The sequence below is a fragment of the Notolepis coatsorum genome (genome assembly GCF_963971535.1).
Source record: "Notolepis coatsorum genome assembly, chromosome: 2".
Taxonomy (NCBI): domain Eukaryota; kingdom Metazoa; phylum Chordata; class Actinopteri; order Aulopiformes; family Paralepididae; genus Notolepis; species Notolepis coatsorum.
Genome location: NC_140166.1, coordinates 61194252 through 61213825, shown reverse-complemented (window position 1 = coordinate 61213825; position 19574 = coordinate 61194252). Strand labels below are relative to the sequence as shown.

General features: G+C 45.1%; 1 protein-coding gene across 3 annotated transcripts in view; it reads right to left on the bottom strand.

Moving 5' to 3' along the window:
- Positions 1-19574, bottom strand: part of ankrd11 (ankyrin repeat domain 11) — a 323098-nt gene that overhangs the window by 61838 nt on the left and 241686 nt on the right. For all 3 annotated transcript variants that reach the window (XM_084308736.1, XM_084308738.1, XM_084308737.1), the window contains exon 4: positions 8981-9126. In XM_084308736.1, the coding sequence (XP_084164862.1) occupies positions 8981-9067 (87 nt within the window). In that variant the 5' untranslated portion in view covers positions 9068-9126. The remainder of the gene's footprint in view (positions 1-8980; positions 9127-19574) is intronic.

Genomic DNA, 19574 nt, shown 5'->3' with positions numbered 1-19574 from the left:
CATTTGAGCTTATCGGCCGATAGGCCGATAGCAGTCAACAAGGCACTTATCGGCCGATACCGATACCCGACCGATATATCGGTGCACCCCTAGTTAATAACGTTCATTCATTCAATCATTCAGCCGGCAACAGAATAATTTTGATTGACAGTCGAGTCTGCCAATTACGTCACACCGCTTGTACCCGCCCTGCTGTTCTTAGCACCAATCGGCAAGCAGCGCTATTGTAACTGAGGGGTACAATTCCCTGACTGTATTACTAGATATGATACTTACTACCACTACCTTTGTACTTAATATTCGGCCACCCAGTACACGGCATAAATATATTATCATGAACACTCTCACGTAGATGAAACGGATCCAACACAAATGTACGAATTAGAAGCAGGTCTTTATTTCCTACACAGCGATGGTGTGTAGAATAAACACTTAATCACTTAATTACATTTATGAATTGAAATAGTATGCACTTTTATGGCAAGGAGTATTCGTCGGTATATCAATAGATAATGTCCAATCTCTGAAGGCGCAGGTGGTAAATATACGACCTGGAATAGTTAAGGAATAACAGCAATGATACTTTAATGATTATAGGCTGGATACACTAGAGGGGGTTAATCCGGTCGCTTGTAAGCCGACAGGAGTAGGAGGGGGGGGGGGGGGGTAGAATCCAGCTGCCTCGTCCGGCCAAGGGTATCCCAGGTGAACCCACTGTAGTGCCGTTCAATGCGCCGGCGATCCTTGGACCACAGATGAAAGCAGGTGGACTCTTTGTGGGCCGGCTCTCTCCGGTCCACGGGGGAGAGATGTGGAGAGACCTCGTCTTGCAGAGCGTCTCCTCACCTTGCGTCCTCTCCAGGGGGGGGGGTTCCAACACACGGTAGTGTCGGGGGTCTTTATCCATAGAATAATCAAAGTATCCAAAGCATAATCCGTGCCTGGGAAGGCGGGCTGTCGTCGGTAGAATAATCCGGTATACAGGTCCACTCGCTCGTCGGCTCTGGGGCTCCTCGGGTGCAGCTTCACATAGGGTCAACCACCCTGGGTAAGCAGCCAGTTCTCTGCCCGAAACGATGGGGTACTGACTACGGTAGTATTCTCACCGCACGAAGCACTATATATTAACAGACTATTATTAGCTTAATAGACTACGTCCAACTCGACGATATAGTGCCAAATATGACTATTCAAATATTAATATACACGATGTCTCAATACCGATGGTAGGCCGAACTTGGCCTTACTCCCACACGTGGCATCGCGGGGAGGCTTTACGTCTGTGACTCTATTGGAGGGTAAGAAACTGGACTGAAAAGAAAGTCCTACTTTAGTAGCGCAGTATATATACGCACTATGAACAAATAGTCCCATTAGTGGTGCGGTAGCCAAATTCCTACGCGGAACTAGGACTTGTTCGTACATGTCGAGCGGTACGTTTGAACTGGGTCTGAGGGGTATGGCAGCCTGGCACCAAGGTCTCGACCAATAGTAGAATGGAGACTATTATGGGATGTTCAGTAGGCTAGAATGGATATTCAATGCATATTGTACAAGGAATATACAAGGGATATCAGGGAATATTAGAGAATATACAAATACAATTAAATATATATATATAAATAAATATATATATTCGGTTTAATCTGGCCCTTCACAACAGCTATTCTTTTTTTACATTCTTGAATGCCCTCCATTGATTTTAACGAGAGCTCAGCTCAACGACAACAACAACAGCTCACCGCAGCCGACGAGTGATTACTAGCGCACCGCAGCATGACAACGAGGCATAATGATTTTACTGCAACAAATGTTATAATAAAAGCCTTTCCATACATCTGTCTGATTGAAAACCTTATTAACAGACCGCAGAATGGGCACGAACAACTCGACACGGACTGAGATATGAACAGTAACGCTTGCTATCTATGTCGTCATCGGACGTTGCTATGTTTGGGTAAATACGCTGATGTAGGGCTGGGCGATATGACCAAAAACGTTATCGCGATAAAATTATAAAATTATTTTCATATAATTCGATATCGATAATTATCGTCGATATAATGTCCGTCAAGTTTAATTAACTTCTTATGCTGCTGCGAATGTCTCAAGTCGAGTTGATGTCGTCATCAGTCTACACAAGCGGAGTATCTCATGACAATAAATATGACACTAAAATACTCTCTTCCGCCACAATATATTGAAACGACGTCCACTGTATATCCCACACTACCATAAACGTGGCCTCAGAATTCAAAACACACACATACTCGGCACGTAAATATATAAAACAACGCTGTGCAAGCTAATTAGCCTAGCAAGCCTTGTTGTTGAGTGAGTCCTACCTCCTTCCGGGTCTCGGCCATCTCCTTCACTGATTGGTTGTTAGCTGTTGTGCGTAAGCACGTCATCACGTAACGCTGGTTGTTGTGAGTGAGTGTGCTGAGCCGAGGCTGAACGGAGCCAAGCTTGGAAAATCGATATATCGAAACTTTGCGACCACGTTTCATGTTTATTTCGAGGAAATAATTTATCGCGATAGTTATCGTTATCGTTTTATCGCCCAGCCCTACGCTGATGTGTAACTATATAACGTGTAACTATATAATGTTGATGCCACAAAACGAATGCCTTTGTTAATCATAAGTACTAACTTTGATGCAGTAGTGTGTGTGTGGGAGCGGCGTTGTTCAAAAGTTTGAACGGGGTGGACCAGATTGACGCGACACAATCCTCTTGGTCAAAACATCACGATATCCAAGATACGTTAAAAAAAGTGTATCGTTAATGAACTGTACCCGATATTTATATAATATCGTCATATCGCCCAGCCCTACTTTCGAGTACTTTTCCAAGCACTATTTTTCTTATAAAATGTTTTTTTTATAAAGACAACTGGGACTGAGAGTGATGGCTTCAAAGTCTCTCTCTCTCTCTTGAACATTGGTAAAACCAAGGAGCTGATCGTGGATTTTAGGAGAATACAGCAGGGGACACACAAGCCACTGTGGATAAACGGGGCTATCGTGGACAGGGTGAGCAGTTTTAAGTACCTGGGAGTCCACATCACAGAGGACCGTCCTGACATGGTCAACACACATAGATTCTGTGGTAAAAAAAGGCAAAGCAGCGCCTCTACCACCTGAGACAGTTAAGGAAGTTCAGAGTATTGGGGAAGATACTCCAGTCCTTCTATTCCGGGGCTGTAGAGAGCATCCTGACTGGAAACATCACTGCCTGGTATGGAAACAGCACGGCCCAGGACAGGAAGGCCCTCCAGAGAGTGGTGCGCTCAGCAGAGCGTACCACGGGTATTGCACTACCTCCCCTGCAGGTTCTATACAACAAGAGGTGCAAATCCAGAGCCTGCAGAATAAGCCTGTTCAAGCTGCTGCGGTCAGGCAAGGCCTAAAAGAAAAAATGGTTTGTTTCCGGTTGCCGACTGACCCTGCCGATTTAGGTGCGACCCAATTTATTTTACGAGTTATATAAAAAAAACAAAAACAAAAAATGTTTCATAAAAATCTTAGTCAAACCTTTAGTATTATGGATATTAAACATGCTGGCAGAGTACATGCATCCATATTGTTGTGAACATTTTTATTAAATAAAGAAATTCCCTATCCATAGTCGCCGTGGGAAAGAATAAAAAAAAAATGTAATTAAATAAATTCCCTACCTACCCATGGCCTTAACTGACAACCAACAGGAAACAAACAATATTTTATTTTATGCCCAAGCGCCTCCGTATATACGCAGCAAGAACAGAGAGACTCAGGCTCAGCTTCTTCCCCCAGGCCATCAGAACACTGAACCCTCCACACACAAGCACACATGAACACACACACACACACACAACACAACATTCTGCACTCACACACACACAAACGCACCACAAGTCACTTTAAACACACAAGAAAATGTCACTTTAAAGGAAGGGAAAAAGGACACTTTAAGAAAATAACTTGTTGTGATCATTGCATAGTAGTTAGAAATAGCAAGTATAGCATAGGGACATAGAAGTAAAACTGTATATTGTATAGTAGTGTACATAGGACCCAGTGATTTAAGTCGTAGCTCAACATTGTATTGCAATTATCTCAGGATTTATTATCATGTCTATTCTACTTATATTTGAATTACTATTACTATTATTTACTATTGTATTCTTGCACAATTGTAGCGGGCATGGCCAACCGCATTTCACTGTATGCCCTGGTATGTATGTGATAAATAAACTTCTTGAATCGCTCTCTCTTCTCTCTCCCTCACATACACACTCTTTTCTTCTATATATCTCTCTCTCTCTCTCCTTTCCGCCCCCTGCATGCTTCCCTCCCTCCCTCCCTCCCTCCCACCTCCGTCCCTCCCTCCCTCCCTCCCACCTCCCTCCCTCTCTCCCTCCCTCCCTCCATCCCACATTCTGATGCAATCCTGTGCAGAGGGCTGTACATCCACGCCTGTGGAAGCAGCACATCTACTCTCTTCTCCTCCAAGTGTTACCGCAAGTAGCTTAGCAGTTAGCATGACATCACTGTCAAACTTACCCCACACACACAGGCCATATAAATATTGAGGGGTATTTTCTGTTTGTGCAACAGACTATTCAGAAAGCCAAAAAACTAAATCGACAACCCTTTAAATCCCACCAGTCACTAGTGACCCGATAGAATGTCTCCGTTTGTCTGTAAATCCAAGGAGTCTGGAGAGACATGTCTGCATCATAGCCCACGACAACGTAAACACACACTTTGACATCTATTCTCTCCAAGAGCAACGAAACCTTCAGGACACAGAAACAGACGCACACCATCCGTCTATTAGGGATGGGACTTTCTAGCAAAAGTGCTATTCGAAAATTCGTGTTTCATAATATCGAATATTCGTGCCCCCCCCCCCACCCCCCAAAATGTATATATAAAAAATATATTTTTTATATTATTTTTTTGCTGATTGGCGACAATAAATCAAAATGACACCATTCACCATCGTAGACTATAATAACAGCATTGCATTGGCCTATCAACCGGCTTTAATAAACAAACAGAAACAGTAGCATGTGCATCTTTTTGATCAATTAGGCTATGAAAATTAGGCTGCCTCTAAATATAAAAAGGAATTAAATAAGAATGTTTGCTTCAATAAAAAAAGAAGCATTTTATAAAAAAAGAAAAGAAAAAATTATATATATATATTTTTTTACAAAACGAATATTCGATTGTAAAAAATTATCGATCTTAATAACAGAATGACTATTCGAATATTCGGTCCCATCCCTACCGTCCATCAGAGTAAAGACAGCAAGGTCCTGCTGCCACGGGATGCGTGACGCTCTAAATAAAGCTGCCCTCCACCGGACCAAAATAAACACCGTTATTGCCTTTATTTATCCTCGAAGAAACCACAGAGGGCAGGCCCCTCGTTCACGATGATGTCGAGACATTAGCTCACGCTAATCAAAGCTGCTCTACCGACGGAGAGGCTCGCCGACCACAGCGTGTAACGGCTCTCGCGCGGGTCAGAGTGCTGAACGCAGGCCCTACATCAAGTGTCTAGTGAGCCATCAGAGGCGAGGACGGCATTAGCTACTTGGCACGGTGGGCTCTCTCTCTGAACACGGCCAAGGATCCCGGAGCGGACAGAACACCTCCTCTACAGACAGACAGACAGAACACCTCCTCTACAGACAGACAGAACACCTCCTCTACAGACAGACAGACAGAACACCTCCTCTACAGACAGACAGAACACCTCTACAGACAGACAGAACACCTCCTCTACAGACAGACAGAACACCTCCTCTACAGACAGACAGACAGAACACCTCCTCTACAGACAGACAGAACACCTCTACAGACAGACAGAACACCTCCTCTACAGACAGACAGAACACCTCCTCTACAGACAGACAGAACACCTCCTCTACAGACAGACAGAACACCTCCTCTACAGACAGACAGAACACCTCCTCTACAGACAGACAGACAGAACACCTCCTCTACAGACAGACAGAACACCTCCTCTACAGACAGACAGAACACCTCCTCTACAGACAGACAGACAGAACACCTCCTCTACAGACAGACAGACAGAACACCTCCTCTACAGACAGACAGAACACCTCCTCTACAGACAGACAGACAGAACACCTCCTCTACAGACAGACAGACAGAACACCTCCTCTACAGACAGACAGAACACCTCCTCTACAGACAGACAGACAGAACACCTCCTCTACAGACAGACAGACAGAACACCTCCTCTACAGACAGACAGACAGAACACCTCCTCTACAGACAGACAGACAGAACACCTCCTCTACAGACAGACAGACAGAACACCTCCTCTACAGACACAGACAGAACACCTCCTCTACAGACAGACAGACAGAACACCTCCTCTACAGACAGACAGACAGAACACCTCCTCTACAGACAGACAGAACACCTCCTCTACAGACAGACAGACAGAACACCTCCTCTACAGACAGACAGAACACCTCCTCTACAGACAGACAGAACACCTCCTCTACAGACAGACAGAACACCTCCTCTACAGACAGACAGAACACCTCCTCTACAGACAGACAGACAGGACACCTCCTCTACAGACAGACAGACAGAACACCTCCTCTACAGACAGACAGACAGAACACCTCCTCTACAGACAGACAGACAGGACACCTCCTCTACAGACAGACAGACAGAACACCTCCTCTACAGACAGACAGACAGACAGAACACCTCCTCTACAGACAGACAGACAGAACACCTCCTCTACAGACAGACAGACAGAACACCTCCTCCTCTACAGACAGACAGGGAGCCACAGATGGCCGGAGAGACGAACCGACGTACGAGTTATTGGATTAAACGGTCACACCGGGGGGAATCGAAGGGGGGCGGTCGAGTTAAACAGACTACTGCGCGGGAGAATCGAGAGTCGTGGTGATTCCTCGTGAATTATCATCGTTTTTCGGTGGAATTCCGTTGCCAGGGGAACAGCAACAGGGGGGGGGGGGGGGGGGGGGAGGGGGGGGGGAGTTTATTTCCCGTCAGCTATTCGATACGAGCAAAACACAGCAGAACAGGAAACACACTCGGGGCCGTTTAGAGCGTTTCTGTTGTCGGGTTTGAAAAGGTCCACAGACGAATACGCTCCGTGATCCACCTGGTATTTGTGTGGTCTGTTTTACTGGGGGGGGGGGGGGGGGGGCACCGGCAGCTACTTCCCACGGTAAGAGAAGAAGAACAAGCTGCTGCAATGCAGACCCCCAGTCGTAAGGCTCAGCCAGAAGGGGGGGGGGGGGGGGGGGGGGGGGGGGGCTTCTGGCAGTGGCCGGCTGCCAGTAGCGTGATGATACCTCCCGTGGAACAGCTTAATAAGACAGTAATGATTTTTTACCGTGTAATGAGGGCACGACCGTGCAGGATGCAGGGGCTTGTGGGCTGCATTGAAGTAGATTTATAGTGATGTGTGTGTGTGTGTGTGTGTGTGCGTGTGTGTGTGTGTGTGTGTGTGTGTGTGTGTCTGTAGAGTGTTTTTGTCACAGTGCCGGTTTAGAAGCGAGCGTGTTTGATTGCAGGTATCGACTGTTTCGGCTGTTACAAATTGCATCGCCGCCGGTGTAACAGATTAGACCGGAGTTTATTTCCTGTTGCTTGTGCAGAGTCTGCCCGTCCTCCACCGTAACCCCACCTCACACCCTCCTCCTCACCGTAACCCCACCTCACACCCTCCTCCTCACCGTAACCCCACCGGCACACCCTCCTCCTCACCGTAACCCCACCGGCACACTCTCCTACGCAGTTAGTTTAAAATGGTGCATTTATATCGTGCTTTTATCCAAAGTGCTTTACAACTTATTCCTCACATTTGACCCACTCACTCACACATTCACACACCGACGGCGGAGGCGACCATGCGAGGTGCCAACCTGCTCATCGGGAGCAATTAGGGGTTAAGTGTCTTGCTCAAGGACACTTCGACACGCTGCCCCGGGGGAGGAGCGGGAATCCAACCAGGAACCTTCCGATTACCAGACGACTGCTCTACCTGCTGAGCCACAGTACACACATTACACTATCTGACCTGTAAGAGGCCGCTGTGCTGGTCCGTTATTTCTTCTCAAAGCAAACAGAGTAGATGTGACATCTGTAGGGTACTATCCAATATAGTTTCTGACCACTAGTTGATGAAATCGGCGCTATAGGAAGAGGAGAGGGGTCCCAGAGTATTGTGCATTACGTGTTCTTCCAGCGTGCGACGCACGAGAGCACAGGAGTGACGTAGCACCCAACAAGAGAGGGTGCACCGGAGGGGTGTAAACACGCCCCTGTGCTTCAAATCCACTGGTCCAATACGATCTTCCTCGAAATCTAACTGCCGGTCACTCAAAGGAGGTCAGAGAACTTTACCAAAAACTAAAACATAACGCGACAGCGGCCATTTTGCCATGTCATCATCGCAGGGTAAAGACGGTGCGTCACGGCCCTTTCCGGTGAGACGGCGTGCACCACGCCAGGACCCTGGCACGACTAAACGGAACGGCACCATCCCGTCCGGTAACACAACCCTGTGATGACATCACGTCAAAACGGCTGCTGTGAAAAGAGCCCACAGCGAGAGCAAAGGAAACGGCAAGGCGCCATTGTAGACTATAGAACAATAGAAAACTGGCTTATTTGGGTGGAAAACGCGAATATAAACAAAAGCGAGCTGATCACAAGACATCTCTGTTGGATACCTTTGATTATTTATATAAGACCGGTATTATCTGCTATTTACGTAGTGGAATAATTACTTTGATGCTTAGTGACTGTAGCGTTCTGTGATTAATGTTTTCAATCATTTCCTATCAAGGCAAGGCCCCCCCCCCCCCCTGGAAGGGCCCCCGAGCCCCCCGTTGAGAACCAAGTCTATATGCATGATGTGTGTGTGTGTGTCTGTGTGTGTGTGTGTGTGTGTGTGTGTGTGTTACCTTCTTCCCGCCCTGCTTCTCCACCATGTCAGTGCTGAGTGGGATGTGATCCAGCTGGGGGGGCTTAGAACCCCCACCTTTGGGCATCGTTCAGCTCTCGCCACGCCAAGCCTCATTCACGCTGCCATCGCATCGTCATCGACCGTCTGAAAGAGAAGAGGGGGGGGGGGGGGTTAGCACCTGGCCGTACTGATCATAATTTTATTTTACAAATAAACACATTTCTGCCACGATGCACACAATAGGGAGGTGTAGTGGTTACTTCCTGGTCGATAGAACACCAGCCCTGATTCCAAACTCTAACCTTAACCAACTGCGAAAGAGTCGCCTAAGCTTAACCAGTGATAAACTAGGCGTTAGGTAGTTTGCAGGCTGTTCGACCCGGAATTACAGTAGGCACAGAACTTGCCGCCCCATGATTGGCGCACATGTCACATGACCAGAAACGCGGCGTGGCCAATCAGAGCGCACACAGGCCTCTCCATGAAGCTGAGATGACCAGAAGAAGCAGTCTTTGACAGGAGAAGCATGGGTTTCTAGGAATTTAAAGAGAGACCAGCCCCCCCCACCCCACCACACACACACGCAGACTATTAATACTAGGTGCTAAATCAGTCTAGAGGTTTAAACCACCAGGATCTGATAACCGAGGTGATATACATGATAAATGATGATGATTGCTCTTGCGTAAAGCCCTGCACACGCGCGTGTGCGTGTGTGGGGGAACAGCTGAGGAATGTCTTCAGGGACGTGTCTGGCAGGTCTAGACAGCAGCCACACACACCTGCACGTGTCGCGACCAGACGGTTACACTGTGGAGGTCTGTAGCGCTGCAGGGAGCAGGCCTCACACACAACACAACACTGAGAGGTCTGTAGCGCTGCAGGGAGCAGGCCTCACACACAACACAACACTGAGAGGTCTGTAGCGCTGCAGGGAGCAGGCCTCACACACAACACAACACTGAGAGGTCTGTAGCGCTGCAGGGAGCAGGCCTCACACACAACACAACACTGAGAGGTCTGTAGCGCTGCAGGGAGCAGGCCTCACACACAACACAACACTGAGAGGTCTGTAGCGCTGCAGGGAGCAGGCCTCACACACAACACAACACAACTGAGGTTCTGAACCAGAACCACCTCTACTAACCAACACCATCAAAAACGAACTAAAACGAAAACGAACGGAAAAAAGCGAACGGCAAAAAAAACGAACGCTAAAAGAAAAGAAGAAAGAACTAAAACGAAAACGAACGAAAAAAAGCGAACGGGAAAAAAAGGCAAAGAAATAACGCAAAAAAAAACTAACAAACTAAAACTAACAAAAAAAACGGAAAAAAACGAACGAAAAAAAAACGAACGAACTAAAACAAACTAAAACGAAAACGAAAAAAAAAAGCTAACGGGAAAAAAAAGAACGCAAAAAAAACGAACGAACTAAAACTAAAACGAACTAAAACTAAAACGAACGCAAAACGAACGAACTAAAACAAAAACGAACTAAAACGAAAACGAACGGAAAAAAGCGAACAGGGAAAAAAAACGAACGAACTAAAACTAACTAAAAAAAACGAACGCAAAAAAAGAACGCAAAAAAAACAAACGAACTAAAATGAAAACGAACGCAAAAAAAACGAACGCAAAAAAACGAACGAACTAAAACAAAAACGAACAAAAACGAACAAAAAAAGCGAACGGGGAAAAAAACGAACGCAAAAAAAGAACGCAAAAAAAACCAACGAACTAAAACTAAAACGAACTAAAACTAAAACGAACAAAAACGAACAGGAAAAAAAATAACGCAAAAAAAACGAACACACTGTGGAGGTCTGTAGCGCTGCAGGGAGCAGGCCTCACACACAACACAACACTGAGAGGTCTGTAGTGCTGCAGGGAGCAGGCCTCACACACAACACAACACTGAGAGGTCTGTAGCGCTGCAGGGAGCAGGCCTCACACACAACACAACATTGAGAGGTCTGTAGCGCTGCAGGGAGCAGGCCTCACACACAACACAACACTGAGAGGTCTGTAGAGCTGCAGGGAGCAGGCCTCACACACAACACAACACTGAGAGGTCTGTAGCGCTGCAGGGAGCAGGCCTCACACACAACACAACACTGAGAGGTCTGTAGAGCTGCAGGGAGCAGGCCTCACACACAACACAACACTGAGAGGTCTGTAGCGCTGCAGGGAGCAGGCCTCACACACAACACAACACTGACGCTGCGGTTACACCTTTCGTATCATTTCGTATTGTTTTCTTATACGTATCGCCGCGTATCGCCGCGACGTCATGCGCCTCGAGTCACACTTTCGTTTTTTTTTCGTTTTTGTCAGCCGAGCACACTGATGTAGTACACTGCCAAAGCAGTAGGTGGCAGTAGGTGGCAAACATGAAGGCAATTTCAACCAATCAGAACGAATGTGCCAATACACTTCCTGGTGGAAGCTCCAGCAAAGAAAATGTCAATAAGGCAGGCGCCTATGCCGCGCCACCATCTTGCTGCATCTTACTCAATGCAGCAATAATTTTTCAGCAAAGCCTAATAAAAGTGCAATAAACAAAACGGATACATTCACTGTGTTCTGCCTGTCATTTGTTGATGAAACAAAACTAACATCAACACAAGTGACCACCAAGAGCGGATAGTTTAGTCTAAAAAACGGTAGCATTGTTAGCTGCATGCTAACGTCAATGGAGTATGCCATTATAACAATATAGCATTGTGGCTAGAAGCTAACGTTAGCTCACGCTACTTAGCCAGCTCCAAAACTGATGATATCGCGAGCTATCAGTAGTTAGATAACATTAGAGACAACGCTGTGTGTATTAAACAAAGGTGAATAGATGACTGGGCCATTTTGTTTAATGGTTGTTAAGTTGAAAGAGGAACTCTGAGCTAACAGGGTCTGAATCCTGATAGCTCACGTTAGCCAGCTGCTCATGCAATCGGTAATGCTAGTAGAATGAATGGATGTAAACTTTATTTAACATATTGCATATGGGTACAATACAATACGGCTCAATACAAACAATTGTTAAGGGAATGCAGACTGTTGTAGCTTGGACTGGGGTCCTTATAACAATAACTTGACAACACATGGTAGCTGAAGCTATTTGGGACACAGAGCTCTGTCCCAAACACACACACTGTTGTCACCGGAAGGGCACGCAGATGGTATCTACTGCGCATGGGCGTTTTCGCAACAACTGCTCCGTGCTGACTACACGCTGTTGTCGAAGCGTTTTTTTTGCGTATCTCCAAACGCAAACACAATTTTGCGTTTCAGCCGTATCCACAAAAAAACGCCAAAAAACGCATTTCTGTGTAGATAGGACATCGAACGTTGTCAAAAACGTATAAAAAAACGCCAGGAATACACTAGTCTAACCATAGCCTGAGAGGTCTGTAGAGCTGCAGGGAGCAGGCCTCACACACAACACAACACAGAGGTCTGTAGCGCTGCAGGGAGCAGGCCTCACACACAACACAACACTGAGAGGTCTGTAGAGCTGCAGGGAGCAGGCCTCACACACAACACAACACTGAGAGGTCTGTAGCGCTGCAGGGAGCAGGCCTCACAACACAATAATAATAATAATTATTATAAATACTTTTTTGTTTTTGTTTTATGTTGTGGGACTTGTACAGCACTTTGTTCAACTTTGTCAGTGCTGTAAAGTTTAAACCTTTTTAAATCTTAGACAAACGAAACACTTTGCTTTCATGAAATATTATAAGCCGTCATTTGAGGCTTTATAAAAGCAGCACAATGAACACAAATCTGTCAGTGCCGAGTCCGACCTCATCTTAAATAACAAACAGCATCGCTTGTTGTAGTTAACAAAGAGAGGCAGAGTTGATTTTGCACAAATATATATATTTTTTAAATCATAATTTATTTTTAAAATTTTTATAATCGAATTTTATTTTCATATTCGAATCCCATGCCCATCGAACAAAGCTTTGAAGTATTTAAGACAGCCCTACACCACACACACACACACACAGGTAGGTCGGCTACTCTCAGAGATAAACAAACCATGCAGTAACACACACACACCTCAAACTAGGTCAACAAGACTTCTAGAACAATAATCTATACACTATTTTTGGCTCCTACTACAGCAGACAGGACCAGCTACATCACAGCGTCTCTCAGGACATGACGTGCTCACAAGTGTATGATCGCTCGCTCGCACACATCTTAATACTTTATTTGGTTCCAGAAATTATATTACATAAACAGGGAATCAAATGTATCGGGGCCAAGCAGCAGCACTGAACACTTAAGGGACACATAGCACCTCCTTCTCCACGCGGCTAAGCTGCCAATAATAGCTGAGACAGAGCAATATTTGGCAATTTGTTTGCATACATGCGCACACACACACACAAGGGCTGGTTATTGCCATTATATATATATAGTTATTAATATCTATTATTGTTATATTGTAGAAATGTGTGCATTGAAATGTCTGTAACGTCTCGACTACATTGAAAATGAGGGTGACCTACTGACCTCAATTGTAATTTCGAGAATAAATAAAGGTTGATGATGATGATTTCCCGAATCGATTCTTATTCACAAGGTCCCGATTCGATTTTACGATTCCATATCAGATTCAGTTAGGGATATTTCAGTTACAATACCAATTTTCCGTGGATATGAAAGAGATTCTCAGAGAAGTAATGCTACTTGTACAAGGAACTCTAACCTGGTGTTTTATTAAAATATGACTATATTTACATTAAGAATTGACCACAAAGCAGTTACAATAATGTACTTTTCACTTCAAAGCCCTCCATATACACTCTTATATGTGACTGTATTATTGTGGGGATTGGGAGGTGGGAGGGCGTTTGATGTCTGATGTTTCATGTTGATGTCCAAGTGCTTTTAACAAACTGTACCGAAAACAATTACCACCAACCATCGTTGTGTGGCATTAAAGTATCTTGCATCCTGTTTTAATGGTAGCCATTTTCTCCATCTGCACCACCCACAACAAACCAATTACACACACACACACACACACACAACTTGAGAACATCTGTAGTAATAAGCTACTTTTCTAGTCTGTGATCAAAGGAGGGAGATGGACGGTTTTAACCTTCTGTATTGTCGCAGTGCAAAGGTTAACCGGTTGGTAGTGCAGCAGTGAAAGGGTTAAGGGTTGTGCAACACAGACCCAGGGTCTGTTGTTACAAAGGGTCAGATTAAACCGAATATATATATTTATCGTTTGATATCCCTTGTATAATATTTGTATATATACACGGAATATCCCTTTACCTAGGTACAAACCAGACCATAATATTCGTTCTCCTATTGGACAGCGACCCCTAGGCGCCAACGGCCATACCCCCAATGGCAAGTTCAAAGACACCGCCAAGGCATGTCTCAACATGTCCAGGTTTGCGCAGTAATACGAGACAGAACTGAGGTTGGCACTAGATTATTCACCTTACGTATAAATACGTCGCAGGTGGATACAGCAGTAGTCTTATCCCAAAGTTGAAGCCTTCACCACGAGTCAAAGACCAAGTGAAGTGAGCAACTTTGCGTCTAAATAGAGCACTTATAACATGTGCGAATAGGATAGAAAAAGTGTCATAGTTTAGTGAAGTAACGTCGAGTTCAACCTAGTTTAATGTGAAGTATAGTGCACAGGAGAATCTACACCGGCGAATGCAGAGCCTTTTCCGGCTGGATTATATTGCTTTGGTACCGTGGCTGCTGGAGCAGAGAACCGTCTACCCCACTGTCGTGTGGGATCTACCCCTGTGAGGAGCACCCTCGAGCCCGCCTCTAGGACCAGAGGCTGGCTAGCTTTCATCCATGCTGTCGGGCATACTGGATTATAGCTGCTGCTTTGTCTGCCGATCAGGAGAGTACATAATAATAATAAATAATAATAGATTGAATTTTAAGAGAGAAGCGCCTTTCTCAGACTCAAGGACACTGTACAAGGAAAGGATGGAAAAAATAAAAGTAAGTAATAAAATTGAAAAAATATATATAATAAAATACATAAAAGATCTGTGTATAGTAACAACAAGAAAAAACAAATAAGATAAGAGATAAAAAATAAATAAAAAAAGGAGGCAAGTTCTGTCCAATTGGATGAAGTGGTTAAAATTAACAAACAAACAAACAAACAACAAAACAAAACAAAACAACGGAATCTGTGGCTTAAAAAGAGTCAGGGGTGGGCTACTTGGGAGCGGGGCCGTGTTGCGTGAAGGCAAGTGTGAACAGGTGGGTTTTTAGCTTGGTTTTGAAGAGGTTGATGGTGTCAGAGCCTCGGATGATGCATCGACTCCCGTAGCTGGAGCTTCTTTATTCCTCGTTGACCCAGACTTTGCACCCGAACATTCCTCTACCCTGCCGGCTTACAACCGGAGGGAACCCCCCAGTGTCTCCAGCTGACTACGAGTGTGCCTTGTGTAATTGCTATGCTACAGGTGGCGTCAGTTATACCCATCTTACTATTCTCATGGACTTACGCTCTTGACCTACTTTAAGTGTTCTTCGCCTTACAAGCGCAATTATAATTCTCAATCTGTAACCTACCGTTGCTGCTCTAATAATAAATACCTCTAACTAGAACTTTCTTTGTCATTGCCGTATTCTTGTGTGGGTGTTCACCAGATATACCATGTACTGTATGGCCAGTAATTAAAGTACATAACTAAGTAGTGGTTTAATGATACCATACTCTCAATACAGTCAGGGAATTGTACCCCTCAGTTACAAGTGGACACATGGACGACTGCCACTGACTGACCCCAGGTCAGCAGCAGAGAACGTCTGGTGGTGTTTCTACCCATGGCCTTAACTGACAACCAACAGGAACCAAACAATATTTTTTGTTATGCCTAGCTACAGTAGCATTATATATATATAGTCATATAGTCAGACTTCATCCTCTACATCAGTGGTTCTCAAACTGTGGTACGCGTACCACTAGTGGTACTTGGTGGTACTGCTGGTGGTACTTAAAAAAAATTCAGTCAGGCCACTGAACTTAGAAGCAGGCCAGGCCAGTGTTTCTGGTTGCGGCGGCGCGATAGTTAGATAATCTAAGTGGGGAACAACCAGGAGATCACTGTGACAGAGAGTAATGCAGTCTAAACAGTCATAAATCTTTAATTCAACTTCAGCCCTGATCATAACCATTTATTTTGTAATTGCTGCTAATCATTGACACATGCCTAGCCTGTAATAATCCCCCCCAGAAAAATTTACTTTGCGTTTGATATATTGAAAAAAAAAAAATTAACAATAATTTGTGATGCCATCACACAAACTGGCATTTAAAGGGTAAACATTCAAAAATGTATTGAATGTGTTTTCTTTTCTTTTTTACAATAATTTGTGATGCCCATCACAAACACTGGCATTTAAAGGGTAAAAATTCAAATATTCCTGCACCAGAATGCAGGAAATTAAGTTTTTGTAACAAAATAATTGTGTGTGTGTGAGAGAGAGAATGACGGACAATTGCTTGCTGTGTGTGTGTGTGAGAGAGAGAGAGAGAGAGAGAGAGAGAGAATTAAGTACATTTGCTGAAATACAGTTGTTCTTAATTTTCTCACTTGCTATGTGAGAATGTTAGTTATTATGTTCTCAATGCCCCTTGCATTGTATGAGTTGTGTGGAAGCGTTTGCTAGTTCTAGTGCTATCCCTTTGTACATTGTGGCTGTGTCTGACAAAAGTTAACAATAAATAATGGTATTAGGAATACATTTGCCTCCTGTGTGAACTGTGCATAGCTGAATAGACTGTATTTTAACGCCGGTCATATGGTGGTACTTGGAGAGCCAGCTACGTTCTCAGGTGGTACTTGGTGTAAAAAGTTTGAGAACCACTGCTCTACATTATTTAATCCGTTTCCATCAGCTATTTAGCACATAAACTCTATCCACCAAACCAAAAAAACACCTCAAGTGAGCAAAACATTTTAGCGTGTTATCGAATTCTGCAGTTTCCATCCGGCTTTTCCAATGATCAATACTTCATAATTAGCATCAAAATGTTGAAATTAAAACATTGCTTCTGTGAAGCAGCGAGTCCAACACGAGGGTCACACCCTCTGCCCTGACGACCATCGCTCCGACGGACAGAGACACAGGGAGGAAGGAAGGAGTGTGTGGGTGACGTCAGCTCTGGGACACAGAAAAGATGATAGCAGGCAGGGATGAGAGAAGCAGGGAGAGGTGAACCAGAGAAGCCTCTCTCTCTCTCTCTCTCTCTCTCTCTCTCTCTCTCTCCCTCCCGGAGCAGAGCCGCCTGCCAGCTCTCTCCACGCCCGTCTCTCCCCCCTCTCTTTTATCTCTTCTGTGCCGCACACCCATCCACCCGCACGCACAACCCCTCCCGCCCTCCCTGTGCACCCCTCCCCCTCCCCCTTCTCTCTCTTTCTATCCTCTGAGCCACTCCCTCTGCGGTCAGACAGAGGCCAACACTTCAAGCTTACTGCAGGACATTGTGAGCACACACTCAAAAAGCACGTGTGCGCACACACACACACACACACACACTCAAAAAGCATGTGTGCACACACACACACACACTCAAAAAGCATGCGTGCGCACACACACTCAAAAAGCATGTGTGCACACACACACAGTCTTTAGTGGGGGGGGGGGCTGGTCTCAAGGCCCCTGGTGCTGGCAGCCTGCCCCCTTCTGCCACTCCTAACTTCTGCCTGTCATTGTGTGTGTGTGTGTGCGTGTGTGTGTGTGTGTGTGCGTGTGTACACATACACACAGTTTCCACTCTAACAGTTGAACAACACAACAGCTGCATGCAGGGTAGGGCATGTTTCTGTGTGTGTGCGTGTGCGTGTGCGTGTGTGTGTGTGTGAATGAGTGCGTTTTAGAGATAGATTAGATAGATAGATAGATAGATAGATAGATAGATAGATAGATAGATAGATAGATAGATAGATAGATAGATAGATAGATAGATAGATAGATAGATAGATAGATAGATAGATAGATAGATAGAGACAGAGTGTGTGTGTGTGTGTGTGTGTGTGTGTATGTGTGTGGGGGGGGGGGTATATGTGAGAGAGTACATATTCTCCATACCCATTGCCCAACCAGATACAAAAACAGTAAGCCAGTCTCTGGCAGTCAGTTAGTCATTTGCTAACAGTGATGTCTAAGGGGGCTTTCTCACTAACCATTCGGGGTCTAATCACAGGCCGATCGCACCAGAAAAGGGTGTGACCGTCCTACTGAGAACGCTCCCCCGCGTCCCCTGATTCGCTCCAAACCTGGACCGCTGGAATAGGTGGTTCCGGGTGCGCGCCAGTGGGAGCGGGGGGCGTGGTGTACAAGCTTGTACCAAAACACGGGAGAGGCTTGCTGTATCAACTTGCTGACACACACAACGTCATTACTGTAATGCTTTCATGCTTGCTTGAATTTTGGGCAGATAAAAACCATACAGCAACAACTGGACAATACCCACAAAAACTATATTTATGGGCAATTTGGCGAGTTCAGACCTCAACCAAACAAGCATGTTGTTGAGCCTCACGGGCCACGGCTCAGTGGATGAAAACATGAAGCCACATTACAAGAACAACACTTCCCTGGCTCGCATTAGGCCTGGCAATTTTGTTTTGCCATTGCTATGTCTACTATACATTGGTTTCTTGTTCGGATGCATTTATTTCTAAAGACCAGTGGTGCCCAACCAGTCGGCCGTGAGCGACCGGTAGATCAATGACATGCAATATAATTGACGCGAGCGATTGGGCTAATGTTAGCTGCTAACTAGTAATAAATAGGCTAAGCTAACGCTAGCGTTAGCGTTAACCCTGGAAAACGCTCAAAGCGGACTCCACGACACCAGTTCCATTCGTGAGAAAAGGGGGTGGGTTATATTGACGACACTTGACAACAGAGGTTCAAATATAACTTCATATTTATTGGTTATTTGTTTATTTATATCAGCATCCAGTTTCCACCACCGTGTGTTAAAACTCTTCCTGTGTTGACGTTAGAGCGTGACATCATCGCTACGGCAGCTTACACGCTCAAAACGCAAACCGTAAACAAAACCCGGAGCGCACCAAGACTGCAGTGTGTACGCAAACTAGAGGGGGGAAGTTCGCACCCAAGGACGGAGCGGAGCTGATTCGCCCCCGAATGGCAGTGAGAAAGTCCCCTAAAGGGACGGGTATCATTTGGAATTGATCGATTCCGGTTCCAAATCTGATTCTGCTCATTGAATCTAGTTATCGAATATCGGTGCCAATTCTAATATGGGGAGATTCAAGAAATGAAATAACAAAATGAAACTAGTCTACCTTTTATTCTTAGCATATTTAGGCTATAGTCGATAGATTATGAACCATGACACGAAGGTACCTTATTTTTCTCTTAATTAGCTGTAGCCTTTAGTTATCATCATTGGTTTCTGATGCATTATGATGCTGTGGAAAATATCAAAGGCTTATTGAATTCATTAACCCTCTGAGAACCACAGGGTTCAGAAGCTCTGTATCATACTGACTCAATTGGCAGAGTCAGCGGGTGGAAGTCGATGGGTGGTAATCTGGACGTTGTGG